General features: G+C 52.8%; 3 protein-coding genes across 14 annotated transcripts; 2 read left to right on the top strand and 1 right to left on the bottom strand.

Annotated features, from left to right (window-relative positions):
• Positions 1-69: 69 nt before the first annotated feature.
• Positions 70-9,573, top strand: SLC35A2 (solute carrier family 35 member A2). 6 transcript variants are annotated; one of them, XM_055268106.2, is made up of 5 exons: positions 70-1,212; positions 2,759-2,941; positions 6,196-6,347; positions 7,258-8,000; positions 9,293-9,573. In XM_055268106.2, exons 1-5 carry the CDS (start codon positions 1,122-1,124, stop codon positions 9,318-9,320), a joined length of 1,197 nt encoding a protein of 398 aa, XP_055124081.1. In that variant the 5' UTR covers positions 70-1,121; the 3' UTR covers positions 9,321-9,573. The 6 variants fall into 6 exon arrangements, with proteins under 6 accessions (XP_055124081.1, XP_063490540.1, XP_055124084.1 ...); XM_063634470.1 differs by lacking the exon at positions 9,293-9,573 and adding an exon at positions 8,359-9,145; XM_055268109.2 differs by lacking the exon at positions 9,293-9,573 and having other exon boundaries at positions 70-899; positions 2,758-2,941; positions 7,848-9,145.
• Positions 9,574-9,614: 41 nt separating this feature from the next.
• On the bottom strand, positions 9,615-14,847 carry PQBP1 (polyglutamine binding protein 1). Of its 6 annotated transcripts, none has more exons than XM_055268131.2 (7): positions 14,674-14,847; positions 14,190-14,274; positions 11,458-11,569; positions 10,717-10,829; positions 10,242-10,526; positions 9,963-10,026; positions 9,615-9,830 (listed from the first exon to the last, which is right to left on the bottom strand). In XM_055268131.2, exons 2-7 carry the CDS (start codon positions 14,254-14,256, stop codon positions 9,674-9,676), a joined length of 798 nt encoding a protein of 265 aa, XP_055124106.1. In that variant the 5' UTR covers positions 14,257-14,274; positions 14,674-14,847; the 3' UTR covers positions 9,615-9,673. The 6 variants fall into 6 exon arrangements, with proteins under 6 accessions (XP_055124106.1, XP_055124105.1, XP_063490545.1 ...); XM_055268130.2 differs by having other exon boundaries at positions 14,685-14,847; XM_063634475.1 differs by lacking the exon at positions 14,674-14,847 and adding an exon at positions 14,598-14,618.
• Positions 14,848-14,935: 88 nt separating this feature from the next.
• Positions 14,936-19,290, top strand: TIMM17B (translocase of inner mitochondrial membrane 17B). Of its 2 annotated transcripts, XM_055268136.2 has the most exons (7): positions 14,936-15,042; positions 15,916-16,015; positions 17,281-17,430; positions 17,638-17,701; positions 18,514-18,642; positions 18,729-18,839; positions 18,922-19,290. In XM_055268136.2, the coding sequence occupies exons 1-7, from the start codon at positions 15,017-15,019 to the stop codon at positions 19,008-19,010; spliced, it is 669 nt and encodes a 222-aa protein (XP_055124111.1). In that variant the 5' UTR covers positions 14,936-15,016; the 3' UTR covers positions 19,011-19,290. The 2 variants fall into 2 exon arrangements, with proteins under 2 accessions (XP_055124111.1, XP_055124113.1); XM_055268138.2 differs by lacking the exon at positions 17,281-17,430.
• The last annotated feature ends 7,695 nt before the right edge of the window (positions 19,291-26,985 follow it).

The following is a 26,985-nucleotide window of genomic DNA, read 5'->3' as shown; positions in this document are numbered from 1 at the left end:
CTGGAATCTGTCCAGGGTATAGTCACCTGTTTTGCTCTTAATCTTTAGCCTCTCCCCCATCTTTACCCTTACATACCCATCCCTCTAATTTCTCCAACACTTGACTTAACCGGGCCTGCCCTATTCCATGTTGGTTTCACTTGTTCCGACCTCAGCTGTCCCCTCTCTTGGCCTGCTTGTCTCGGTTCAGTGCAACCTCCGCCTTCCGGGTTCCAGCGGTTCTCCTGCCTCAGCCTCCAGAGTAGCTGGGTGCAGGTGCATACCACTACGCCCGGGTAATTTTTTTTTGAGATGCCCAGGCTGGAACTCCTGAGCTCAGGTGATCCGCCCGGCTCAGCCTCCCAAAGTGCTGGGATTACAGGCGTGAGCCACCGCCTCTGGTCCGGACTCTTGCCCTGCTTCCAAGTGCTAGCTAACCTGTGAGCGTTTCGCCTGTCCCCTTTATTTGCCATCCTCAGTGGTGACTCACTTGTCTTCCTTTCTGTGCGTCAACTTTCCTTTGCATTTTCACTTGCTTATCCTCACCTGCTCTGCTTTTATCTACTAGCTTACATTCCTGACTCGCACCTGATGCCGGTACGCCCTCACCCGACCCCACCAGGTCAAAGTTTCTTCGTCCCCAGATTCCCGTGTGCTCTCCAGCGGGCGGGGCCTCGCTGGAAGACGGGAAAGCGGAACTTCAGTCCAACCATGAAGCACCTGTTAGTTTCTGATACGGAAAGGGCGGTGCCTTATGGAGAAGCTGCCAATAAAGAGCCGAGATGAAAGGGGTGGGTGAGCCAATGAGACTAGGAGACAGGATCGGGGGGTGATCTGGAAAGCGCGATCAGTGAAGTGGACGAACGGCAGGACAAGGCCGGTCTAGTGACAGGAATGGGCCGATGAAGCTCTGTAGGGACGATGGGTAGGCCGATCGGGCCGTGTCCTCGGCGTCCCGACCCGACGGAATTTGGAAATCCCGGGGCTACTCATACATTGAGCTTTTAGGAGCGGAGGAGAAAAGCCACCACCCCGACGATCCCGGCTCTCGCACCACCTTTACTTAGGTGGCCCGGCAGCGGAAGTGACGAACACGGAAGTGGTTTTCTGTTGCCGAGGGGACGGGCCAGGCAGATGCCAACATGGCAGCGGTTGGGGCTGGTGGTTCTACCGCGGCGCCCGGGCCAGGGGCGGTTTCCGCGGGTGTATTGGAGCCGGGGACCGCGAGTGCGGGTGAGAGTCTGTGCCCGAGCGGTCGCATGGGAGGCGGAGGTCGGGATCGCTGGGAGTCGGGAATGTTCCTCACTAAAGTGAGCGGGAGCATCCCGTATGGACCGACGTGTGTGTGTGTCTGTGTGTGCACATTGTCTGTGTGTTGGGGGCGGGGAAGAGAACATTCTGAGTGATTGTGGGATCCTTCCGCATATGGAGAGTAGAGACCATTGTGAGTGTGGTGGGTAATTCTTTTTGGGAAGGCTAAGGCCACCGAAACCATTCTGAATATGTGGAGTCCTTCCGTGTGGAAGAGACCATTCTGCGGGTGTGGGAGTTCCTCACTGAAGAAGGGGGAAACTATTCTGAGGGTGGTGGTTCCTTCCTTATAAAGGGACAGAGACTATTGTGAGCTAGGGTGGGGCGAGTCGTTCTTTATGTGACTAGAGAGGGTCCATTTTGAGGATGGGGGTGTCCTTCATTATGTGCGGAGGAGACCGTTCTGGGGGCTCCCTTCCTAATGGAGGTAGAGTTCATTGTGCATTCAGGTGGGAGGGCTCACCGTTATATGGTGGAGAAAGAACGTTCTGAGAGTGCCGGGTCCTTCCTTATAACAGAGAGAGCTCATTGTGAGTGTGGGTAGAGCAAGGAAAAATTCATTAGCTAGAGGGTTGGTGTGTGGTGGTGGGAGGGAAGACCATGTGGAGTGCAGGGAAATATTTCCTCGTGTGGTTGAGGGAGCCAGACCTTTCTTGGTGGGATAACCATTCCTGATACACGATTCAGTCCCTGGGAGCATGTGGGAATCATTGCTTGTATTTAGTAGACTACTCTGGTTCGAGAGGAACCAGTTGTCACAGGAGTGAGGGGTTGGAGAGACCATTCTGGGTATGAGGAGGATCATTCCATATGGGATGTAGGCCATTCTCAGTGTGAGGGAATCGAATCATTTCTTAGATGGGAGAAGGACTGTTCTTAGGGGTGAACATACCTCATATAGTGGCCTCATTCCCTGCATTGATGTATTATTCTTTACATGAGACAGTCCCTTGTTAAACAGGAGCATCATTTCATATAAATTCTCAGTTTGCTCATCCATAAATGGGAATCCTCGCAGTTCTTTTGGAGATGACAGTGATATGAGTCTATTGAGGTAATCCATAGAAATTCCTTAACCCAGTGATAGGCATACAGTAAACACTCAATAAATGTGGAGAATGTAGTTGTCAGTATTCTGTCTGGGGAAGAGTTGCTTCTCACTTAGGAGGAAGCCGAGGCGCGTGGCCAGGGCTTGCCTCAGCCATTACCTGACACCTAGGTAAGGATTCCAGGTATGGACTGGACAGGGTGGGGCCCATTTCTCCCTTCTGGCTCTTCCTGCTCGTGGTGAGGCAGTAAGCCGGTAGGAGTCAGACCCTCATTGGGTGAGGGCAGGCAGGCTGAGGGAGCAAGTAGCCGTGGCTAGGAGGGTCCTGGGTGAGAAAGGAAAGGGGGTGGGTGGTGGTGTGGCTGTGCCCCAGCGGCTTCTGACTCCGTCCTTCCCCCTTGCCCCTTCCGTTCCCCACAGCTCACAGGCGCCTGAAGTACATATCCCTAGCTGTGCTGGTGGTCCAGAATGCCTCCCTTATCCTCAGCATCCGCTACGCCCGCACGTTGCCAGGGGACCGCTTCTTTGCCACCACTGCTGTGGTCATGGCGGAAGTGCTCAAAGGTCTCACCTGCCTGCTGCTGCTCTTCGCACAGAAGAGGGGTACGAGCCAGGGACGGGGCTGCACTGGGGTCGGTGGGTGAGACGCCACATGTATGTGTGTGTGTTCACACAGACGGTTTGCTTCAGGAGTGTCTCCAAATCTCAACCTGCCTGGGGCGCCACTCCAGCTATGCGTAGCGGCATCTTACACTTTTCTAGCCCTAACAGCCGGGGAGCCGGCCTGTGTGGGCTGTAGGAGTGAGATTGTCTATGCTTATAAAGTAGCAGGGGTCTCTCACATGTGATTTAGCTTCATATTATGGAGAATTCCGAATACATGCAAAATCAGAGAGAATAATCAAATAGTAAAATATCCGTGTACCCATCCTCCAGAGTCAGCAATTAGCAACTCATGGCCGCTTTAAACAACATCAGTGATTGTTCACTCACTGCCAATCTCTATGTCTACCTACGTCCTTATCCCCTTATTATTTTTAAGTAAATCCCACACGAAGTAATATTGTATGGAAGTAAATTTCCCTGAATTATCTTGAATAAATGTAGCTGGGATTACAGGCACATGCCACCACGCCCAGCTAATTTTTTTGTATTTTTAGTGGAGACAGGGTTTCACCATGTTAGCCAGGATGGTCTCGAACTCCTGACCTTGTGATCCACCCACCTCAGCCTCCCAAAGTGCTGGGATTACAGGCGTGAGCCACCACGCTGGCCTTCTTTGGTATCTTCTAAATCTGTTAATCTCTAGGGGTTTTTCGGTCTTTGCAATTAATTTGTTGGAGAAAACAGGTCATTTGTCTTGTAGACTTTGGGTAGTCTGGATTTTGCTGACTGCCTCCCTGAGGCAAATATTCTCAAAAATTTAACAAATATTCTGTCTTCTACATATCTTGTAAATTGGGAGTTGGGTTTATCTACTAATTTCAACATCTCCCTGAAGGTCTTCTACTTTGAAGTGTTGCCCAATTGTTTCTCTAAAAAGGTCTTGCATAAGTAAAGGGATGGAGATGAATTATGCACCTTTGCCCTTTGTTTACATTGAAGAGAACATTCTCACCCACTTGTTAACTCCAGGTTAACAAGAGACCTGCTCTTACCTTTGTTAACTCTGTGAACAGTGTAGATGTGAACACTGCCTCAGGCCGTGGGGGTAGATAGGTTAGCAATGCAGAGGAGCAGCTTGTCCTCATTGCTGATGGAAGATGGAAATAACAGATAGCCACAGACTTAATCACAGGCCTTCATCTCTTAGCCACAATTTCAGCACCCCTCCCTCCCCCGCCCGGAATTTTTTTCCCCTGAATTCAAGTTTGGAGACCAGGAGTGGACAGGGTTTGGTGAATGAACATCAGTAGGAGTTCCTGGGACAACCTTGTTCAGTGTTCGAAGAAGTTTTGCCTGTGGAGTGACACCCAGCTGTGACTTAAAAGATGAACTGCTGGCGGGGCGTGGTTGCTCACATCTGTAATCCCAGCACTTTGGGAGGCCGAGAGGCAGGTGGATCACAAGGTCAGGAGTTAGAGACCAGCCTGGCCAAGATGGTGAAACCCCGTCTCTACTAAAAATACAAAAATTATCCAGGCGTGTTGGCGGATGCCTGTAATCCCAGCTACTTGGGAGGCTGAGGCAGGAGAATTGCTTGAACCCGGGAGGCAGAGGTTGCAGTGAGCCAAGATCACGCCACTGCACTCCAGCCTGGGCGACAGAGCAAGACTCCTCACCCACCCACCCACCCTGCCCCGCCAAAAAAAAAAAGATGAACTGCCAAAAAGTGGGGCGAGCTTTGCAAAGGCCTTGTTACATAGGAAATGATTCTCATGTTTTTTGTTTGTTTTGAAACAGAGTTTTGCCCTTGTTGCCTAAGCTGGAGTGCAATGGCACGATCTTGGCTCACTGCAACCTCCGTCTCCCGGGTTCAAAAGATTCTCCTGCCTCAGCCTCCTGAGTAGCTGGGATTATAGGCTAATTTTTGTATTTTTGCTAGAGACAGGGTTTCATCACATTGGCCAGTCTGGTCTTGAACTCCTGACCTCAGGTGATCCACCCGCCTTAACCTCCCAAAGTGTTGGGATTACAGGCGTGAGCCACTGCCCCCAGCCCGATTATCATGTTTTCACTGGAGCAGGTCCCAAGCGGACTTCTGCTTAATGGTCAAGCCTGCATTCATCCATGTGGCAGAGGCAACTCTGTCTAGGGCTGACAGAAAGATGCAACAAGGGGGAGATGGCCCCTGCCCTCGGATGGCACATGGGTCAGTGAGGAGCTAGGATAAGTCTAAAAGTCGAGACTATGCCTGGTGTGGTGGCTCACATCTGTAATCCCAGAACTTTGGGAGGCCGAGGTAGGCGGATCACGAGGTCAGGAGATCGAGACCATCGTGGCTAACACGGTGAAGCCCTGTCTCTACTAAAGATACAAAAAATTAGCTGGGAGTGGTGGCACGCACCTGTATTCCCAGCTACTTGGGAGGCTGAGGCAGGAGAATCGCTTGAACCTGGGAGGTGGAGGTTGCAGTGAGCCGAGATGGTGCCACTGTGCCAAAAAAAAAAAAAAAAAAAAGTCTAGACTAAACTTCTCTTCTGTGTGGGAGACAGCCCTCCACCCGAGCTCCTAGGGCTTCTATTTCATAAGCTCCAAGTTAATGATGGTTATTTCTTTTTTTTTTTTTTTTGAGATGGAGTCCCACTGTGTTGCCCAGGCTGGAGTGCAATGGCATGGTCTTAGCTCACTGCAACCTCCGCCTCCCAGGTTCAAGCAATTCTCCTGCCTCAGCCTCCTAAGTAGCTGGGATTACAGTCGCGTGCCACCACACCTGGCTAATTTTTGTATTTTTAGTAGCGATGGGGTTTCAGTGTTGTTGGCCCAGCTGGTCTTGAACTCCTGACCTCATGAGCCACCCGCCTTGGCCTCCCAAAGTGCTGGGATTACAGGCGTGAGCCACGGCGCCTGGCCTAATGATGGTTATTTCATTGTACACAAATGTATTTAGTATTGAGTGCTTGCCCTGAATGGGGCTCTCTGCCAGGGAGGTAGGCTCTAACATGAGTGACATGCTCTGTGATTAGCAGACACGGATGGCTGATACTTTTGCTGCCATTAAACTGAGTCTCAGAAAAGCTTGCTGGAAACATGGTTGTACTCTAGGGAAAAGTGAGATCACATACTTCATTCCAGCCCCCAGGGATTGGACAGCAGGGTGGATGGGGGAGTCACGGGAGCAAGGCCTGTTCCCAGCCTTCAGGGGTTCCCCATGTATGGCTGTCAGTGCTAAGAAGGGCTCTCCTCCTCCCACCTAGGTAACGTGAAGCACCTGGTTCTCTTCCTCCATGAGGCCGTCCTGGTGCAGTATGTGGACACACTCAAGCTCGCAGTGCCCTCTCTCATCTACACCTTGCAGAATAACCTCCAGTATGTTGCCATCTCTAACCTACCAGCTGCCACTTTCCAGGTGAGCCCCAAGCCCAGCATGGCCCCAGAGGAACTAATTAGGTTGGGGACTGGAGTATGGGAATACCGTGGTGGGGGGGTGTTGCAGAGGACAGGGGCTATGTCATCTTCAGAATGTCCTTGGAACTCCTTCAACCTCCCTTTTCTCGTCTGTGAAAATTGGGGGTGGAAATAGTAATGCCTGTTCACTGAGATGCTAGGATACTTAAAAGAAATAATACCCGTGAAGAGCCCTTGATTGGCGACAGATAAGCTTTAGGCTATTTGTGGGCAGTTTTGTGAAGTGGTTAAAGAGCCTGGATTCTGGGGCCAGGCTGTCTGGGTTCAAATCTCAGCTCTGCTACTTTCCAGCTGTGTGATTTTTGGGGCACGTCACCTAACCTCTCTGTGCCTTAGTTTTCCCACCTTTAAATTGGGGCTTACAGTGGTGCTCACTTCAGAATGGTGTAGTGAGAATTAAATGAATGAATTCATGTGCAGTGCCTAGAACCACACTGATACATTGTAAGCACTATGTAAGTATTTGCCGACATTGTTGTGGCTATTGATTCATTTGTATCAAGTCCCTCATCACAAAGATACTTCCATACCTCAGCCATCTTTTATAGAGGATGATGCCAGGGCTCAGACAGGGCAAGTGCTTTGTCCCCAGTCACACAGCCAGGAAATGGGATTGGGATGTGGATTTCTTGGCACAGCCATCCTTTTATGCACTTGCTGGGAGAGACCTCAGAACTGTTTCGCTGCAGCTCAGCCAATGGCCAGTGGCTGGCTCCTTTTGCTGCTTTTGTTGTCATACCCCCCACCCTGTCCCTCCGTTGTGCCTGGGGGCCCACAGTGGGTGCTGCCCCCCATGTGCACCTGTTGGAGGCCAGGGTCAGCCCTCAGTGCCTTCCACGTGCCACTCGCAGGTGACATACCAGCTGAAGATCCTGACCACAGCGCTGTTCTCCGTGCTCATGCTGAATCGCAGCCTTTCCCGGCTGCAGTGGGCCTCCCTGCTGCTCCTCTTCACTGGCGTCGCCATTGTCCAGGCACAGCAAGCCGGTGGGGGAGGCCCACGGCCACTGGATCAGAACCCTGGGGCAGGCCTGGCAGCCGTCGTGGCCTCCTGTCTCTCCTCCGGCTTCGCAGGTGTCTACTTTGAGAAGATCCTCAAAGGCAGCTCAGGCTCCGTGTGGCTGCGCAACCTGCAACTGGGCCTCTTCGGCACAGCACTGGGCCTGGTGGGGCTCTGGTGGGCTGAGGGTACCGCCGTGGCCACCCGCGGTTTCTTTTTTGGGTACACGCCTGCTGTCTGGGGCGTGGTGCTCAACCAGGCCTTCGGCGGGCTACTGGTGGCTGTGGTTGTCAAGTACGCTGACAATATCCTCAAGGGCTTTGCCACTTCCCTGTCCATTGTGCTGTCCACTGTTGCCTCCATTCGCCTCTTTGGCTTCCACGTGGACCCATTATTTGCCCTTGGCGCTGGACTCGTCATTGGTGCTGTCTACCTCTACAGCCTTCCCCGAGGTGCAGCCAAAGCCATAGCCTCTGCCTCTGCCTCTGCCTCCGCCTCCGGGCCCTGCGTTCACCAGCAGCCTCCCGGGCAGCCACCGCCACCGCAGCTGTCTTCCCACCGTGGAGACCTCATCACGGAGCCCTTTCTGCCAAAGTCAGTGCTGGTGAAGTGAGGGCTGGCAGCAATGGGGGGACACAAGGGAGGGGGACTGGGGTGGAGGGTGTTGGGCATCTGCAGGACCCAAGTCGCCGCCCTCCGGGGCCTGGCTCCTCTGGGTTTGGGAGATGGTCTTTTCTCCCAGGTCACTGAGACTTCTGGAGGGGTGTGGGACTAGAGCTCGCTGTCACGTGAACCCTTCCTGGTAGGCTGACCCCATTCCCCTGGAGGGGGTTTTAGAGCTGCCACCTCTGCTCCCTCTAACCTCTTTGGAGGCAGGGTTGGGGGTACTGTCATTCAAGGCCTCTTTTTTTTTTGTCTGTCCCCTCCCCGACCCTGTGCCCTCTTCTGGAAGTGTCTCGTCTGGGAGAGTCCCTCCCAGCAGTCCCTCCACCTCCATAAGGACACACTGGACAAAACTCCCGCAGCTCTTCAGGAATGACTGATGCCTACCTGTGGCGTTCATTTGCCCATAGTTTGAGGCCTTCTCTTCTCCCTTACCACTGCTCTGGATCATGTTACCAGTTCCGTCTTTTGTGTGGCCTTGGGCCAGCTTCCTTGACACCTTGAAGATGGGCTTCTTGTGAGTCCCCAGGGAGAAAGGGACAAGAGCTAAGATTTTTGCATCAGCCCTTCTGGCAGAAGGTGTGGTAGGGGCCATTTGTTTTTTTTAGTTGACTTGGAATTTGTGGTATAATCATATTATTATTGATCCAGGGTGTGGGAAAAATGGAGGTCCTTGAAGTGGCTGAATCTCATTGTATTTAAAACACTGTCAGTTGCCAGATGTAGGGTTATTTTTGGAGACGTCTAGGAGAGGAAAAATAAAGCTGCCAATCATACTCTTGATATCCGTCTGGCTGTGTGAAGCACCCCTACCTCATGGGGGTGTCTTGGGATTGATGAACTGTGGAACCTGCCTCTTGCGCTCCCCAAAGCTTATTAACCCCTTAACTGTATCGGGGCGGGGTGTGTGTGTGCATGGAAGATGCCTGGGCTGTCTTTGCTATATGTAAATAGAGCCATTGGATCTTTATTTTTGATTGATTAATTTGTTCTGATTTTTTGGTTTGTTTTTTAAGGAACTGTAATGAACAAATGTCAGGATATCCAATGCCAAATAAAGATGTTGTATTTATTTAGTCCACGTGTAGCTTTCTGACCAGGGGGGCACCATTACTAACCCCAGGACTACCAGCCTCACCACTGCCGCCCTCACTTGCTCAGGAAACCCGCCTGCCGGCGTAGCCCAGCTTTGTGTTTTTCTTTCCTCCCCATTCCCACCACAGGTTGCTCACCAAGGTGAAGGGTTCCTAGCCGCTGGGATTGAAGACATTGGCCTGGCCTCGTTCTCTCTTCTTGCCCTGGCCCAGCTGGGACCAAACTCTGATCAGTATTAGGGGTAGGGTGAGGTAGACACTGCACTCCCTGTCCCCACCATCCCCGCCCCACACAGGGCCGACATGACTAAGCCCTCTCATGACCCAGCTCAGCTCAGCCCCCCCAGCCCCTGCCAGCTTCACACTATCTCTTAGCTGAGTTTTTGCAAATAAAATGTGTTGTGCATCTTGCCGACTTGGGTTGGGCAGCCTCGAAGGAAGCACTCAGGCATGGTGGGCAGGATCACCAGAAAGCTTTTATTTTAACCCAGGGCCAGGGAGGCCGAAGCTTCAATCCTGCTGCTTGGTTCGGGAGGCCTCTGCATTGGCCCGGAGCACAGCCCCTGGGGATGGATACGGCCGCTGCTGGAAGAGGGGCCCAGCTGCTGTGGTGTCAGCGCCAGTCTTAGCCTCATTCCGCTTGGGGAGTCCTGTTGACCACGTGCCCCTGCCGGTGAAAGAGTCAGGGGATGGGGATGGGTGATGTGGCAGACACGGCCCACCTGGTCCCAATGAGGAATGGAGCAAGGAGGCCGGAGGATGGTGTCCACGTACTGAGTCAAGAGGGGTTGTCACTTACCGGGGGGCGTCTGAGTATGAGCTAGGGTCCATGGGGTCTAACTCTTCATCCTTTCGGCTTACTGCTGTGGAAGTGGCAGGGCAAAGTCTTCAATAGAGGCACCAGGAGCCCCTGATCACTGAGCCCCACCCCACAAGAAGAAATGAAGCCCCTGGCTGCCATGTACCACAGCACCCTCCTCTAGGCCCCAGGTCCAGGCATCTTTTTGAGGGCAGGCTTCCTCACACAGTGCGCCCTGCACCTTGCTGGTCTCACCAAGCCCCATTCTGCCCAGCTTACCCTTCTTGCTCTTGGGGTAGGGAGCCAGCTCCTCCCGGCGATGGTGGCGCCGTTCTTTGCCCTCTTCCCGGTCTGCCTTGTCATACCCGCGGTCCCGATCCCGTTCCCTGTCTCGCTCTCTCTCTCTGTCTACCTTGTCATAGCCACGCTCTCGATCCCTGTCAGACTTGTCGTGGCCCCGGTCTGACTTGTCGTGGCCCCTGTCTGGTTTCTCATGGCTGCGGTCCGACTTGTCATGGCCCCTGTCCGACTTGTCATGGCTCCGGTCCAACTTTTCTTCAGCATCTGAGGACACAAGTTTTGAAGTGACCTCTTGCCACCCCAGGACCCAGCAGCCTCTGCCTTCAACAACCTCCCTTGCCTGAGGCTGGGCCCGCCTGGTCTCACCTGCCCCTCTGATCCACTATCATTCTACTTGGCCTCTCTGTGAGAACTGCTAAGATCACTCACGGCACCCTTGTACCTGCCAACTCACCTGCATTACTGCTTCTGAGCTTCTTGGCCGATTTGGTAACCACAGAGTTGGGGTCATGTGGGGAGAGCCAGGATACGAGGTCTGTGTCCGCATTCCAGTAGTAAGGAAGCCCGCTGTGGGGCCGCAGGAAAGAAGTGTCAGCACAGATGTCCTTGCCTTGGATCCTCAACTCTTGTCTCCCCAGTCTCTGCCTATACCTGCCCCATGTCAGGACCCCACAGGCAGGATCCCCAGAATCTCTTCTCCTGAAGAGAAAACACTGTCGGCTGGGCGTGGTGGCTCATGCCTGTAATCCCAGCACTTTGGGAGGCCGAGGCAGGCGGATCACCTGAGGTCAGGAGTTTGGGACCAGCCTGACCAATATGATGAAACCCCATCTCTACAAAAAATACAAAAATTAGCCGGGTGTGGTGGTGTGCACCTGTAATCCCAGTTACTTGGGAGGCTGAGACAGGAGAATCGCTTGAACCCGGGAGGCGAAGGTTGCAGTGAGCTGAGATCACACCATTGCACTCCAGCCTGGGCAACGAGAGTGAAACTCCGTCTCAAAAAAGAGAGAAAAGACAGTCTTCCAACCCCAGAGGAGCCAGGCCCCAGCGGGCAGCAACTTGAGTCCTGCAGATACCTAACGCCAACGCCCTCCACCCAAGGCTCCCTCCCTTGTGTCCACCTAAACCTCACAACCAAGGTCAGCACAGGAAGGGTGAAGTCAGAAGTTAGCCCCCCCTCACCCAGGCTCACCAGGAAGGGTCGAACACCTTGTACCAGCTTGGTGGTAGGCCCTCCAACCTGGTGGCCTCGTAGTCCACAGGATCATCGTCATAGTCCTCGGCAATGATCTCTTCCTCTGGTTCTGGTAGAACAAGGTGGGGATGAGGAGAGCAGATAAGGACCAGGGGACCTCATCCTACATGTAGAGCCTAGAGACACACACTCACATTCACACAAGCCACACGTAAAAGACACGTGTGTGTGTGTGCCAGGAAGCATATGAATTATCTTTCACATTCCAAATCCCACTCTCTGTATTAGGAGGTTTACAAAAAAAGGTTACCTAAATCTGTTTCTGGGTTCAGATGATGAGTTCTACTGTTAGCCAAAGCTATCTGGTTTCAGAGTTGATAGGGATTCATCAAAAAATTTACTCATCTTGGCCAGGCGTGGTGGCTCACGCCTGTAATCCCAGCACTTTAGGAGGCCAAGGTGGGTAGATCACGAGGTCAGGAGTTCAAGACCAGCCTGGCCAAGATAGTGAAACCCCGTCTCTGAGACTAACCTGGTCAACATAGTGAGACCCCTGTCTCTACAAAAAAGTACAAAAAAAAAAAATTAGCTGGGCACAGTGGCACACGTCTGTAGTCCCAACTACTCAGGAGGCTGAGGCAGGAGGCTCATTTGAGCCCAGGACTTTGAGCTTGCAGTGAGCTATTATTGTGCCACTGCACTCCAGCCTGGGCAACAGAGTGAGACCCTGTCTCTAAACAAATAATAAATAATATATATACCATAGGCACAGGTCACTCAATAGGCTTAAAAGAAAATCCAGCCTGGCCAACATGGTGAAACCCCATCTCTACTAAAAATACAAAAATTAGCCAGGCACAGTGGAGCACGCCTGTGGTCCCAGCTACTCGGGAGGCTGAGGCAGGAGAATCGCTTGAACCCGGGAGGTGGAGGTTGCAGTGGGCCAAGATCGCGCCACTGCACTCCAGCCTAGGTGACAGGGCGAGACTCTGTCTCAAAAAAAAAAAAAAAAAAAAGTAAATCAATGATCATTGTCAATTTTATTTTATTTTTTTTTTTGAGACGGAGTCTCGCTGTGTCGCCCAGGCTGGAGTGCAGTGGCGTGATCTCGGCTCACTGCAAGCTCTGCCTTCCGGGTTCACACCATTCTCCTGCCTCAGCCTCCCGAGTAGCTGGGACTACAGGCACCTGGCACCACGCCCGGCTAATTTTTTTGTATTTTTATTAGAGATGGGGTTTCACCCTCTTAGCCAGGATGGTCTCCATCTCCTGACCTCGTGATCCGCCCACCTCCGCCTCCCAAAGCGCTGAGATTACAGGCATGAGCCACCCTGCCCGGCCTGGGATCATTGCCAATTTTATTAACCACAAGGTCTATACCTTGCACCCAGTAGGCTTGTAATAGATGTCAGTTATCAATGAGGAGAAGATGCATTTTCCAGTGCCTGGCACACTATAGCCCCAAATAGATGCCAGTTTTTAGTATTACTGACAATAAGGTGTGATTTGCAGCCAGAACACAGTAGGCCTAAATGATAGATCCTCACTGCAACTACACTTGGCACACAGGAGACAGCAGTAGAGGTTAGCAGTACTTCCTATTAGATACTATGTCATCACCCCCTTAGAGTAATCCATGGATTTAACCTGGCATACAGTAGGCCCCAAATAGGCATTAAGTGGTCAGTATTATTTTCTGTTCTTTTTTGGATTTTTTTGAGACAGGGTCTCCGTGTGTCGGCAAGGCTGGAGCGCAGTGGCACAATCTCGGCTCACTGCACCCTCGACATCCCAGGCTCAAGCGATCCTCTCACCTCAGCCTCCCAAGTAGCTGGGACTACAGGCATGCACCACAACACACGGCTAATTTTTGTATTTTTTTGTAGAGATGGGGTTTCGCCACATTGCTCAGGCTAATCTCTAAATCCCTAAACTCAACCAATCTACCCGCCTCAGCCTCCGAAAGTGCTGGGAATAGCGGCTTGAGCCGCCACACCCAGCCAGTCAGTATTGTTAAGAATGAAATATCAGCCGGGCACAGTGGCTTATGCCTGTAATCCCAACCCTTTGGAAAGCCGGGGGGGGGGGGGGGGGGGGGGGGCGGTGTGGATGGCCTGAGGTCAGGAGTTAGAGGCCATCCTAGCCAACACGGTGAAACTCGTCTCTACTAAAAATACAAAAATCAGCCGGGTGTGGTGGCACGTGCCTGTAATCCCAGCTACTTGGGAGGCTGAGGCAGGAAAACCGCTTGAACCCGGGAGGCGGAGGTTGCAGTGAGACGAGATCACGACCACTGCACTCCAGCCTGGGCGACAGAGCGAGATTCTGTCTCAAAAAAAAAAAAAATCGCCCGGTGTGGTGGGGCGGGGCGTGCCTGTAGTCCCAACTACTCGGGAGGCTAAGGCAGGAGAATCGCTTGAACCCGGAAGGCGGAGGTTTTAGTGAGCCGAGATCGCACCACTGCACTCCAGCCTGGGTGCACAATGAGACTCTGCCTCAATAAAAAAAAAAAAAAAAAAAGAATGAAATATCTATTCCCCCAACCCCCTCCATTTGACACGCGGTAGGGATGGATGTCAGGAATCCATATCATTAACAACGAAAAATGCCTGCCACCCCATTGCTTGGTGCACAGTTGGCCCATGCTAGGTATCAAGCGTCAGTATCAACAACAAAAGTGCCTGTCGAGGCTGGCACGTGTTAGGTCCATCTGCTTTTAGCCGTCTCACCAGGCTCCAGATGCTTGAGGATGCCTCTCTTGGCCAAGCGGGTCTGCAGCGCAACGGGCAGCGGCATAGCTGATAGCGGACAGACCTAGGGACAGACGAACAAACTGACAAGCAGCTCAGATAAAGATTCATATCTGGATCCCGTAACCAAGCGCCTCCCGTAAACATGTACTCATCTGACTCCCATCTACTCAAATGAACCAGTAGCTGGGTGGACAGAACATACGCACTAAAAGATGTAAGAGGTAGGTGGCAATATCATCGCAACTCCCACCAACCCTACTGTCCCGAAACCAGGTGCTCCAGGGCCCTGTTCCTCGCCCAGGCCCAGGCTCCGCCCACCGCCTAAGAAGCCCGGCCCCTCCGCACTTCAGAAATGGGCTCATCCAGCGTCCCCCAAAGACTGACCGGTGGGAGAAACCAAAGCGCTGGGATGGGGGAGCAGAGGGCAGCACTTCCTCCAGCTCCAAAAGAGTGCACCCACCCCAACGTTACCAATACACTCGTGCAGGTAGTGGAAGGCTGTCACACCGGCCGTCTCTCTCGTGTCGCCGCTACGATACCTGGGCCCGCACAACTCTCTTCCCAAAACACAGAATGAGACCTTCTCTCAATGAGGTCTTCACTCCCCGAACCTGAAAGTAACTGGACTACGCTCAGGAGGCAATGAACAAATGGCAGAACTCGATTGGCCAATGACAGTGCGTCCTTGGCGTGACATGCGGCATAGCGACCCAATCGCTGCCCGGTAATAGGCGGAAGGCTCCGACGCCGCTGTGCGTCTACGCTGGGGGCGTGGCCTGACTGCGCGGCCAGACGCCAGCGCCATGGAGGAGTACGCTCGGGAGCCTTGGTACGGCGATGGGCACTGGCATCCGGACTGTTGCTGCGACGCCAAGGCCAGCCGTGGGGGTCGGGCGGGGGAGGCATCGGCCGCACAGAACCATGTACCAGATTCGGGGGACTCTTAACGTATCTCCCGCTACCCCGACTCGGTTCCTGTCACTCGGGCTCCGTTATGAGGGGCCACAACCGTCTGCCCTCAGAAGGTGCGGCGAAGGCCGAACCACGCCATGTTTCTCCTGACTTCGTAATCTCCTAGTCCCTGTTAACGAAAAGAGACACGCTGGACGATCCATCCCGGCTAGGGGTGGTACGGTGTTGACCGGAAATCCCCAGAGTTGCCGCGGGTGGTTTTTCCCAGGTCGCCTTTGTCAGTGGGGGCGGGGCACGGATGAGCCTGTTGAGGGTTGGCGGGGACGGTGGATGCTTCCCGGGGTCGCTCTTGGTTTTTCCCAGTTGTGCCGGATTGAAAAGGGGCGGGGCATGGTTGGACGGACTCACCGTCGGAGAAGGGGTGCGACGCGGTCCTGCTTTGCTGACAGTCTGTCTTGGCTAGTTAACACGCCTATGTCGCTTATTGAAACGTCAACTCTGCGTGTGCCAATTCATTTAATCTTTGATCACAGTAAAACAGTTGGCTGATTCCTTGGTTGGTAGACAGGGCGAAGACTAATATTTCTCCCCCTTTGCCCCATTTCTCGCCTTAATGGGGGGGTGTGTGGAAAAAGCGTGACAGAACTAGCTCCTTATTATCTGAAGTGTTTGTTCCTACTTAGGAACTTCCCATTCTGGTGACTTGGTTTCTCCCAGTTAGAAAAGAGTTCCTGTGACAGGACCTGGGGGAGGGCTTACATTAACCCCGTCCTTCCCTTCCTGCTTGCAGCCCATGGCGAATTGTGGATGATTGCGGTGGAGCCTTCACTATGGGTGTCATCGGTGGCGGAGTCTTCCAGGCCGTCAAGGGTTTCCGCAATGCCCCTGTTGTGAGTCCAGGCCTTCCCTGGGTTGGTGTGGGGTCAGCTGTCTTGCCCACAAGGGAGGCTGCTCTGAAAACTGCTTGGAGCTGCCAGTCACGTGCACTTATTCATTCTGGTGCCCAGTCACCTACTATGTGCCGAGCCTGGCTCCTGTATCTGGGATTTTGTAGGGATTGCAAACATGGCCTCTGTCTTCCACCCTCCACCCCACCCAACTGGAGCTCCTCTGTGGAACTGCTGTGTCGTTCAAAGAGTCATCACCAAATTTTAAATGTATGTGCAAAGCCAGACAGATTTTTTTTTTTTTTTGAGACAGAGTCTTGCTCTGTTGCCCAGGCTAGAGTGCAGTGGCACGATCTCGGCTCACTGTAACCTCTGCCTCCTGGGTTCGGGCAATTCTCCTGTCTCAGCCTCCCAAGTAGCTGGGACTACAGGCATGTGCCACCAGACCTGGCGAATTTTTGTACTTTTAGTAGAAATGGGGTTTCACTATGTTGGCCAGGCTGGTCCCGAACTCTGGACCTCAGGTGATCCACCTACCTCGGCCTCCCAAAGTGCTGGGATTATAGGCGTGTGCCACTGTGCCTGGCCAGGTTTGTTTGTTTGTTTGTTTGTTTTTTAGACAGCATCTTGCCCTGTCGCCTAGGCTGGCGTGCAGTGTCCTGATCATGGGTCACTACAGCTTCCACCTCCCAGGCTCAAGTGATCCTCCCACCTCAGCCTCCCAAGTAGCTGGGACCACAGGACTGCGCCACCACGCCCGGCTATTTATTTATTTATTTATCTGTAGAGACGGGGTTTCAACGTGTTGCTTAGGCTGATCTCTAATTCCTGTACTCAAGTGATCCACCCACCTCAGCCTCCCAAAGTGCTGGGATTACAGGTGTGAGCCACTGCGCCAGGACCAGACACATTTTACCTAGAGGCAGATTCTGGCTCAGAAACCTGGATAGAGGAAAATGACAGGAATTTAATTGGCAGAGGGAAGACTGCCTTAAAGTTGAGAGAATTCTTTTAACATAATTCTTTTTCTCTGACCACCCCCCCTCCCAGAAGATCGCAAATGCCATGACTTTAAATGCCATCTATTAGCCAAGGTCTCTGCAATTTATGTATGTAGCCCCGTCCCTCCCCTAGACTCCTGGAACTCTCCTCCCTTGATCTTTGCCCAAGTTTGTCATCAAGGTCTCAGCACAGATTCCCCCTCCTTCAAGAGGCCTTTCCTGACCCCTCAGCCCCAGTCATATTTCTTCATGGCATTTCCTCTACAGTGCAGATTGCTGTCTGAAGCTCCCTTGTTTATCTGCCCTTGCTCAAGATCTGTGTCTCCCACCGTTAATGTGAGCTCTGAGAGGGCAGGGAGCAGGTCTACCTTGTTCATGGCTGTATCCCTGCATATGGCATGGTGCTTGGCACATATAGTAGGTACTTGTTAATCATTCACTGAATGAATGAACGAACAAACGTATGAATGAATTAGCACTAGGCTACTAGTTCTTGGCCACTTTCCACATCTCTACCGCTGATACCTCTAACAGGTCCCCCATCTTCTTCCCTCTCTTAAAAGTTGGAAACCTGTCTGCCAGTGGCTTCAGCCCTGCCCTAACGCCCTTCCTTCCTTTCCCCAGGGAATTCGGCACCGGTTGAGAGGTAGTGCCAACGCTGTGAGGATCCGAGCCCCCCAGATTGGAGGTGAGGGGCTTGGGGAGATAGATATAGGAGATGTTTTGGCAAATGTGGGAGTGGTTGATTCTTTGGGTCTAGGCTGCAAGTTGGGGGTTCAGATTCTAGCGCCTGCCGGAGACTTTCCAGCGGGGTGATGTTTCCCAACAATTGAATATGGAGGGGAAGAAAGTGGGTTCTGGAGTTTAAATCTAGGTCCTGACTGTTCCCTGCTGTGTGACCCTGGGCTAGTGGCTTAACCTCTCTGAATCTCACTTGTACCGTGGGGGTGGTGATAACAGTAACCACTTCATCAGTAGTTTTATAGTTTATGTAATTTACATACTACTAAGTGCTGGTTGCTATGCTAAACACTTTAATAACATTAACTAATTTAAAATTGCAGAAGTCAAATAACACAGTACCGCGAACAGGTCCTGGCACACAGTAAGCCCTCAGTAAACATTTTAACTATCATATTAACTGGGTTTCCTAACCTATTTCCTTCTCACTGAAACCCAAATCAGAATTCCAACTCTGTGTGGTGATTATGAAGCTCAAAGTTGCTCTGTTAAAAGCCATATGAAGATAAACCTGCTTGTAAACATTTGTCAGCTCCCCATAAAGGTGAAGGGAATGTTGATGGTGATTACAGACGGCTTGAAGTGGGAGCTACCACAGGATGGGGACAGATAGGAAATACTCTGTGTGGGTTTGCTATCTGCATTTGTGTCTGGGTTTTTCTCCCTGTTCTTGGCCAAAGCATTCAGGCCTTGGAAGTCCCCTGAGATGTGAATTCTCAGAATTTCCCAGGAACTAATTAGGCCTCGGTTCCACTACAGGTAGCTTCGCAGTGTGGGGTGGCCTGTTCTCCACAATCGACTGTGGCCTGGTGCGGCTTCGGGGCAAGGAGGATCCCTGGAACTCTATCACCAGTGGAGCATTGACCGGGGCTGTGCTGGCTGCCCGCAGTGAGTGACCCCTGGCCCTGGCCCAAGCCCCTCCCACCCTGTTCTGCCTGCCCTCACCTCTGTTTCTCTGCCTCCAACTCCCCCAGGTGGCCCACTGGCCATGGTGGGCTCAGCGATGATGGGGGGCATCCTGTTGGCCCTCATTGAGGGCGTTGGCATCCTCCTCACTCGCTACACGGCCCAGCAGTTCCGAAATGGTGAGTAACTGGTGGTCGGGGGAGTGGGAAATGCTCCACCTGGCCTCTTCCACTCATCCTTACCCAAGTCTCCCTTCTCCAGCGCCCCCATTCCTGGAGGACCCCAGCCAGCTGCCCCCTAAGGATGGCACCCCGGCCCCAGGCTACCCCAGCTACCAGCAGTACCACTGAGGAAGCCACTGCCACCATGGGAGCTACTTCTCGGTTCCCTCCCCGATGATCTACCTCGAAGGGAGGGCTGGCTCCCAGTTAGCCCTGGGACCCTCCAGAGAGGGCTTCTACTCTGCTCCCTAGTCCCAGGGTGGGGGTGGGGCACCCCAGCTGCCCTGACAGATGGGTCCCCTTTTTCTCTCTCAGGGCACCCCAGCCCCACACACACATGTACGAAGTTCTCACCCCAGCTCCTTTGTGTGGCACCCTGATGAGTATTTAAAGCCCGTTTTGAAATGCCTATGTGTGGACTCCTTGAACTGCCTATGGGGCCCCTCCTTAGGACAAGGGGCAGAGCCTCCTTCAGGGACTCGGAAGCCCTAGGACTTGGAGGCCCACAGCAAGTGGGCTCTAGTAAACGTCTGTGGGATGGATGAGCAGGAAGGGAGAATGAAGATGTTAATTAGGGACATGAATAAGGTTGTCTGGGGCCTGGTGATGGGTCCTAGCTGTCAGAGGAACAAGCTTGGGAAAGAAGTGAATAAACACCAGGATTGCTGGGGGCGGGGGTGGTTCTGGATGTTGCATCCCTGACCCCATCCCCCACACACACCCCAATACCCCTGACTCCTGTTCCACAAGCCCCAGTCACCAAGGCTAGGAAATGTGGCCTCACAGGAGTCCCTTCTTTCTGGACACTTAGCATGGCATTTGTGAAGGTGTTTCCCCTCCCTCCATGTGGCCTCAGGGTGGATCTGGGATGGAAGAAGGGGGCCAGGAGACTTAGCTCCCTCAAAGAAGGTGCCCTGGATCAGCCTCCCCTTCTGTCACAGAGCTGCTTTTCTGTTCTTCTCTGCTTAGTGTGGTCAAGTGTTTTTATTTGTTGTTTTGAGAGGGAGTCTTGCTCTGTCGCCCAGGCTGGAGTGCAGTGGTGTGATCTCTGCTCACTGCAACCTCCACTTGCCGGGTTCAAGCGATCTCCTGCTTCAGCCTCCTGAGTAGTTGGGATTACAGGCGTCCACCACCACACCCAGCTAACTTTGTATTTTTAGTAGAGACGAGGTTTCACCATGTTAGCCAGGCTGGTTTCGAACTCCTGACCTCAAGTGATCCGCCCACCTCAGCCTCTCAAAGTGCTAGGATTACAGGCGTGAGCCACCACGCTCGGCCAATTTTTGTATTTTCAGTAAAGACGGGGTTTTACCATGTTGGCCAGGCTGGTCTCGAACTCCTGACCTCAGGTGATCCGTCCGCCTCGGCCTCCCTAAGTGCTGGGATTACAGGCGTGAGCCACTGCGTCCGGCCAGGTCAAGTGTTTTTAAAGGGTAACCACAAAATAACCAGAAATGAGTTTTCATTTTGGGATGGGGGAGCTAGGAGATTTTTCTGGGCGGACATGCCCCCGCCCCCAAGCTGTGACTTCTGCGAAAACCTCTACATGGGTGGGGCAAACATTGCCTACACTGGGGTGCAGAAGCCACGGGGAGGCTCAAAAGCTTCCTGAGGAGTTAAAGGTTTCCTCTGCACAAACCGCTCCAGTGGCGAATGACCTCGAGAGACATGAAGACCGTCCCTTTCTTGCAAGCCAGTCCCTTACAAAACTGGTCTGTGGGAATGTAAAGAGTCCTCAGCGGTGACAGCTGTGACACCTGTTTGAGCGACCCAGTGCGGGGCAGGGCGCAGCCACGCCACTGAGGGACCAGGGAGGGCAGCGCGGGGCCCGGCATCTCCACAAGTACCGTGGCGGCAGCATCAGGCATGCATCTTTGAGACCGGAGCGCCAGTCAGACCCAGGGAGTTCCTTGTGTCCTGGGGCCAATACCTCTTTTAGTCCCGCCCCGGCCAATGCCTCCTTTAGTCCCGCCCCTTCTGGATCTTTGTGCCGGCCCTGCCCCCTGCAGGCCTTCACCTGCGTGGATCTAGCGCCGCCCCTGGAGAGTAGTTCCTGGAGGCCCTTCCCTTCCGAGAGTGCTGGAGGCTCCACGCTCCCGGGGTCTTCGGCCCCGCCCTGGTCGTTTCGCTCAGCAGCGTCCCCTGAGGCCGCGGCGGGCCCCACCTGCCTACAACCACCCTGCTCCTCTGAGGCTGCGCCCCTCCATGCTCCCCGAGACCCGCAGGCTCCCGCCCTCGACAGCCTCTGGACCCACCGCCATGCCCCGCCCCTCTCCTGCGCGCGGGGCCCGCTGCGCAGTCTCCAGGCTGGGGGCGGCCGGACCCACCCGCGGGGCCTAGGAGCGGTCCTTCAGCGCGCCCTCGGCCCGGGTGGCCTGACCGCTTGCGGCGACGTTCGGGGCCTCCTCCGGCCGCTGGCTGGGGCGGGGCTGGGAGGCCGGAGTCACCTGGAGTGGGGCGGGACCAGCACCATGTTTAGAAGCGAGGGAGCGGGCTGGGAAACCGAGGCTAGGGGCCTCGCGTGAGAGTCGTAGGGCGGCTGGGGACGGTGCCGGGGGAGGGGGGACTCCGTGGAGGCCTGGCGTCAACGGCATCACCCGGGCTCACCAGGCCCCGAGGTGGGGCTGGGGCGCCCTGGGTCTTCCGCGGCTCGCGAGCTGGGGCGCGGCTGGGGCGAGCCCTGAGGCCCCGCCCTCTGACTGACCTAGGCCGGGGGCCGGCAGCCTCTGTTCCTAAAAGAAGGGAATACGGGGTGAGACCCTCGGTTGTTTCGACGAGAAGAGACTACCGAGACCAAGGGAAGACGGGGTATGGAGAGATGAAGAGAGAGAGAGAAATAGAAACAGACATGCACGTAGGGAGGTAGAGACCGACAGAGAGGTGGAAAGAGATCAATGAAAAGAGACAGAGACAAAAAGAAGGAGAGAGACGCTAAGAAATAGAAGAAGCTGCGTGAGGGTCAGAAACGCAGGCAGGTAGAGGGGAATACCACGTCAGATACAGGCAAACACAGGAGACATAGTGAGGAGCGGGTGAGCTGTGAGCTGGCTTCAGGCCAGGCCTCCTCCGGCTGCCGCCCACCCACACTCTAGCTGCGGGGCCTCAGGGGACAGATACCTCACCTGCATCCTCTTGGTGTCTCTCTCTGGCACTCTCCCAGTCTCCTCTCTCATTTAATCCCATCTGCTTCCAGCAAGGACTTCAGCGGCTCTCCTCCTGTTTCTTCCTGCTTCCTCCCTGCCTAAACCCTTAGTCTCTGCCTCTATCTGTCTTGATCTCTCAGCTCCGCATCCTCATTTTTCTGCTGCAGTCTCCCTGGCTGGTGCTTTCACAGTGTGACCCCGGTAGCCCTTGAGTTTGCCACCCACCTGTCTGCATGAGGAGAAGGGAAATAGTCAGTGGGCGAGAGGGGTTAAGGAGGTGGGTGGGATCAGAGAAAAGCAAGGGGGTCCAGCCCTGACAGGTGTGGGATCACTTTACTCACTTCCTCAGGGACAGACCCTGACAGATCAGGGAGAAAGAGACAGACATGGGGGAATCAAAGGGACAGAAAGAGAAGAATAGGGAGAAAGACATAGAAAGAGAAGCCAGAGTTTACGGAGAGATAGAGATGCAGAAAAAGATACCAAGAGGCCAGGCGTGGTGGCTCATGCCTGTAATCCCAGCACTTTGGGAGGCCGAGGTGGGTGGATCACCTGAGGTCAGGAGTTCGAGACCAGCCTGACCAACAAGGTGAAACTCCGTCTCTACTAAAAATACAAAAATTAGCTGGGCATGGTGGCACATGCCTGTAGTCCCAGATACTCAGGAGTCTGAGACAGGAGAATTGCTTGAACCTGGGAGACAGAGGTTGCAGATAACTGCACTCCAGCCTGGGAGACTGAATGAGACCCTGTCTTGAAAAAAAAAGTGAGAAGGAGGGGCCAGGTGCAGTGGTTTATGCCTGTAATCCCAGAACTTGTGGAGGCTGAAGTGGGCGGGTCATATGAGGTCAGGAGTTTGAGACCAGCCTGGCCAACATGGTGAAACCCCATCTCTACTAAAAATACAAAAATTAGCCAAGCGCGGTGATGGGTGCCTGTAATCCCAGCTACTTGCATGGTTGAGGCAGGAGAATTGCTTGAACCCGGGAGGCGGAGGTTATAGTGAGCCGAGATCGCGCCACTGCACTTCAGCCTGGTCCGTCCAAAAAAACAAGTAAGAAGGAGAAAGACACATTGATAAAGACACAAGACAGAGATAACAGGGAAAAAAGAAAAACAGGAGCAGAGAGAGAACGAGATTGAGAAGGTAAGACGGATGCAGAGGAGCAAGAGATGGAGTCAATGCAGAGGGAGGAGGAGCAAAAGGGAGACGGAAGAGAGGTGCACGCACTTCACCTTGAGTCTGGGGCTGCTGGTTTCAGTGTTCCTATTTCCGCTGCTCTCTTAGTGGCAGTTGGAGAACAGGGCTTGACAGGCAGGGCAGCTCTGACACCCCTGACCCCAACCTAGGGGCAGATCTTTAGAGACTGATGCTCTGACGTTAAAAAATGCGAACCATCCCAGTGCGCCCATTTAGGACCACGTCTGAGGTGACACAAAACTGCCTTTTGTCCTCATTTGCACTTGAGGAAATTGAAACACAAAAAGGCGAAGCAACTTCCCATGACTACACTGCCTCAGAAGGGCAAGGCTGGGACTGAAATCCACGGCCGGGCGCAGTGGCTCGCACCTGTAATCCCAGCGCTTTGGGAGGCCAAGATGGGAGGATCGCTTGAGGCCAGGAGTTCAAAATCCTTATTTACAGCACTTAGAGTTTCAGAGATATCATTTACAACATAGACAACATATTCTCAATTATAACTTCAGGTGTCATTTGAAGGTTTTATGAGCCTTCTTTGCTAAAGTAATAATTTCAAGGACAAACATTCCTCTTTTTGCTTTTATTATCTTATTTATTTAAGACAGGTTTTCTCTCTGTTCCCTGGGCTGGAGTGCAGTGGCACAATCTCGGCTCACTGCAACCTCTGCCTCCTGGGTTCAAGCGATTCTCGTGCCTCAGCCTCACGAGTAGCTGAGATTACAGGTACATCCCACCACGCCCAGCTAATTTTTGTATTTTTGGTAGAGACGGGGTTTCACCATGTTGGCCAGGCTGGTCTCGAACTCATGACCTCAAGTGATCCGCCCGCCTCGGTCTCCCAAAGTGCTGGGATTACAAGTGTAGTGGCCTATTATTATTATTATTATTATCATTTTCGAGACAGAGTCTTGCTCTGTCACCCAGGCTGGAGTGCAGTGGCGTGATCTCAGTTCACTGCAAACTCCACCTCCTGGGTTCAAGCAATTCTCCTGCCTCAGCCTCCCGAGTAGCTGGGATTACAGGCGCACACCACCATGCCCAGCTAATTTTTGTATTTTTTTTTTTTTTTTTTTTTTAAGTAGAGATGGGGTTTCACCATGTTGGCCAGGCTGGTCTAAAACTCCTGACCTCAGGTGATCCACCTGCCTTGGCCTCCCAAAGTGGTGGGATTACAGATGTGAGCCACTTTGCCCGGCCCCAGCCTATTATTTTTAATAGACACATAATAATTGTAAATATTTATGGGGTACAGTGTGACTTTTTCTTTTTGAGGCAGGATCTCACTCTGTCACCTGGGCTGGAGTGCAGCGGCACCATCATAGCTCACTGCACCCTCAACCTCCTGGGTTCAAGCGATCCTCCTGCCTCAGCCTCCCAAGTAGGTGGTACTACAGGTGTGCACCACCATGCCTGGATAATTTTTTATTATTTTATTTTATTTTATTTTAGACGGAGTCTCGCTCTGTCACCCAGGCTGGAGTGCAGTGGCGCAATCTCGGCTCACTGCAAGCTCCGCCTCCCGGGTTCACGCCTTTCTCCTGCCTCAGCCTCCCAAGTAGCTGGGACTACAGGCGCCTGGCACCACGCCCGGCTAATTTTTTTGTATTTTTATTAGAGACGGGGTTTCACCATGTTAGCCAGGGTGGTCTCCATCTCCTGACCTCATGATCCGCCCGCCTCAGTCTCCAAAAGTGCTGGGATTACGGAAGTGAGCCACCACGCCCGGCCTTTATTTTTTATTGAAGACAAGATCTCACCATGTTGCATGGGCTGCTCTTGAACTCCTGGGCTCAAGTGATCCTCCCAAAGTGCTGGGATTACAGGCGGGAGCAGCCTCACCTGGCCTATAGCTGTACTTTTGTATTTGTTAACCAACCTTTTGCTCTCCCCACTGTGGACAGACTTGACTTAATGGAGATGGCGTTGGCAACGATCCTGGGCATTTCACAGGGTTCTGTAGTTGTACAGGGACTCAAGACAGACATTCTTGTCAAAGTTTCTCAATTCAGCACTTCACCAAATCAGATGGTGTAAACTAACTTTATGATGGAGATTGGACTCTCTCCCCCCACAGCCAAAAGGAAACTTAGATTCCTTTAGTTAATTATAAAGACAATCATTATTAAGGCTAGTGTCTGGATCTGGAATTTAATTAGGTAAATATTAAAAAGAAAATACATTTACGCCTATGGAGCTAATTTTTTATTGCAAAATACAAAGGATAGCAGCAAAGAGGATTTTCTTTAAATTTCAGTGAAATAATGAGCATGTTATGTTTTCCTTCTACAAAATCAAAGGATTCCTTTAGGATCTGTCCCCCACTTAGCTCCCTTTCAGTTCAAACAGGCTTTCTTTCTTTCGTTCTTTTTGAGACAAGGTCTCATTCTGTCACCCAGGCTGAAGTGTAGTGGTGCCATCGCAGCTCACTGCAGCCTCAACCTCCTGGGATCAAGTGATTCTCCTGCCTCAGCCTCCTGAGTAACTGGGACCACAGGCATGCGCCACCACATCCACCTAATTTTTATACTTTTTTGTAGAGATGGGGTTTTGCCATGTTGCCCAGGCTGGTCTTGAACTCTGGGGCTTGAATGATCCGCCTGCCTTGGCCTCCCAAAGTGCTGGGGTTACAGGCATGAGCCACTGTGCCCGGCCAATACAGGCATCTTCTGAGATGTGCCAGATACTATGTGGTCCTTGGATGTTGACTCATGTATGATGCTCCTGCTTTATCCTTCAAACTGACTATGGGGTATTTCCAGGTCTAACTCTTGGTTAAATCTGTATCCCCTAGAGGCATAGGAAATATTTGCTTGCTCTTCCCAGCCATAACAGGAGTGCAGTGGTTTTGTGGGGCCCATCTGCCTAGAACAACATACAGATATGTCTACCCAGAAAGACGTAGTCAGCTTCAAACACATATGGTTGACAAAGGATGAATAGCCACAATACAAGGGGACTTCAAAAAGTGTGGAAAAATGAAATGACAATTGCCTTTGATGAGAGGAGTAGGCAGGAGCATTGTTGTGGTGGAGAAAGACTTTCTGCTGAAGCTTTCCCAGGTGTTTTGCTGCTAAAGCTTTGGTTTTCTCAAAACACTCAGAATACATATTTTTTTTTTTTTTGAGACAGAGTCTTGCTCTGTCGCCCAGGCTCGAGTGCAGTGGCTCGATCTCGGCTCACTGTAACCTCTACCTCCCGGGTTCATGCCATTCTCCTGCCTCAGCCTCCCAAGTAGCTGGGACTACAGGCTCCCGCCACCACGCCTGGCTAATTTTTTGTATTTTTAGTAGAGATGGGGTTTCACCATGTTAGCCAGGATGGTCTCGATCTCCTGACCTCGTGATCCGCTCGCCTTGGCCTCCCAAAGTGCTGGGATTACAGGCGCGAGCCACTGTGCCCAGCCCTTTTTTTTTGGAGACGGAGTCTTGCTCTGTTGCCCAGGCTGGAGTGCACTGGCATGATCTCTGCTCACTGCAAGCTCCATCTCCCAAGTTCACGCCATTCTCCTGCCTCAGACTCCTGAGTAGCTGGGACTACAGGTGCCTGCCACCATGCCTGGCTAATTTTTTGTATTTTTAGTAGAGATGGGGTTTCACCATGTTAGCCAGGATGGTCTCGATCTCCTGACCTCGTGATCTGCTCGCCTTGGCCTCCCAAAGTGCTGGGATTACAGGTGTGAGCCACTGCGCCCAGCCCCCTTTTTTTTTTTTTTTGAGATGGAGTGTTGCTTTTATTGCCCAGGCTGGAGTGCAGTGGCACA

The sequence above is a fragment of the Symphalangus syndactylus genome, chromosome X, assembly GCF_028878055.3.
Source record: "Symphalangus syndactylus isolate Jambi chromosome X, NHGRI_mSymSyn1-v2.1_pri, whole genome shotgun sequence".
Lineage (NCBI taxonomy): Eukaryota > Metazoa > Chordata > Mammalia > Primates > Hylobatidae > Symphalangus > Symphalangus syndactylus.
Note: the sequence above shows the minus strand (reverse complement) of the source record. Positions and strands in the feature narration are given on the sequence as shown.

Bases quoted from the DNA above. Each gene is read 5' to 3' on its own strand.
- SLC35A2 (XM_063634470.1), top strand. From the start codon at position 1,122: ATGGCAGCGGTTGGGGCTGGTGGTTCTACCGCGGCGCCCGGGCCAGGG. The intron at 1,213-2,758 runs GTGAGAGTCTGT...CGTTCCCCACAG, and splicing joins GCCGGGGACCGCGAGTGCGG to CTCACAGGCGCCTGAAGTAC. The intron at 6,348-7,257 runs GTGAGCCCCAAG...TGCCACTCGCAG, and splicing joins TACCAGCTGCCACTTTCCAG to GTGACATACCAGCTGAAGAT.
- PQBP1 (XM_055268131.2), bottom strand. From the start codon at position 14,256: ATGCCGCTGCCCGTTGCGCTGCAGACCCGCTTGGCCAAGAGAGGCATC. The intron at 10,527-10,716 runs GTGAGTTGGCAG...TTGTGTCCTCAG, and splicing joins GCTCAGAAGCAGTAATGCAG to ATGCTGAAGAAAAGTTGGAC. The intron at 10,027-10,241 runs GTAAGCTGGGCA...CCACTTCCACAG, and splicing joins CTACCCCAAGAGCAAGAAGG to CAGTAAGCCGAAAGGATGAA.
- TIMM17B (XM_055268136.2), top strand. From the start codon at position 15,017: ATGGAGGAGTACGCTCGGGAGCCTTG. The intron at 17,702-18,513 runs GTGAGGGGCTTG...GTTCCACTACAG, and splicing joins CCGAGCCCCCCAGATTGGAG to GTAGCTTCGCAGTGTGGGGT. The intron at 18,840-18,921 runs GTGAGTAACTGG...TCCCTTCTCCAG, and splicing joins GGCCCAGCAGTTCCGAAATG to CGCCCCCATTCCTGGAGGAC.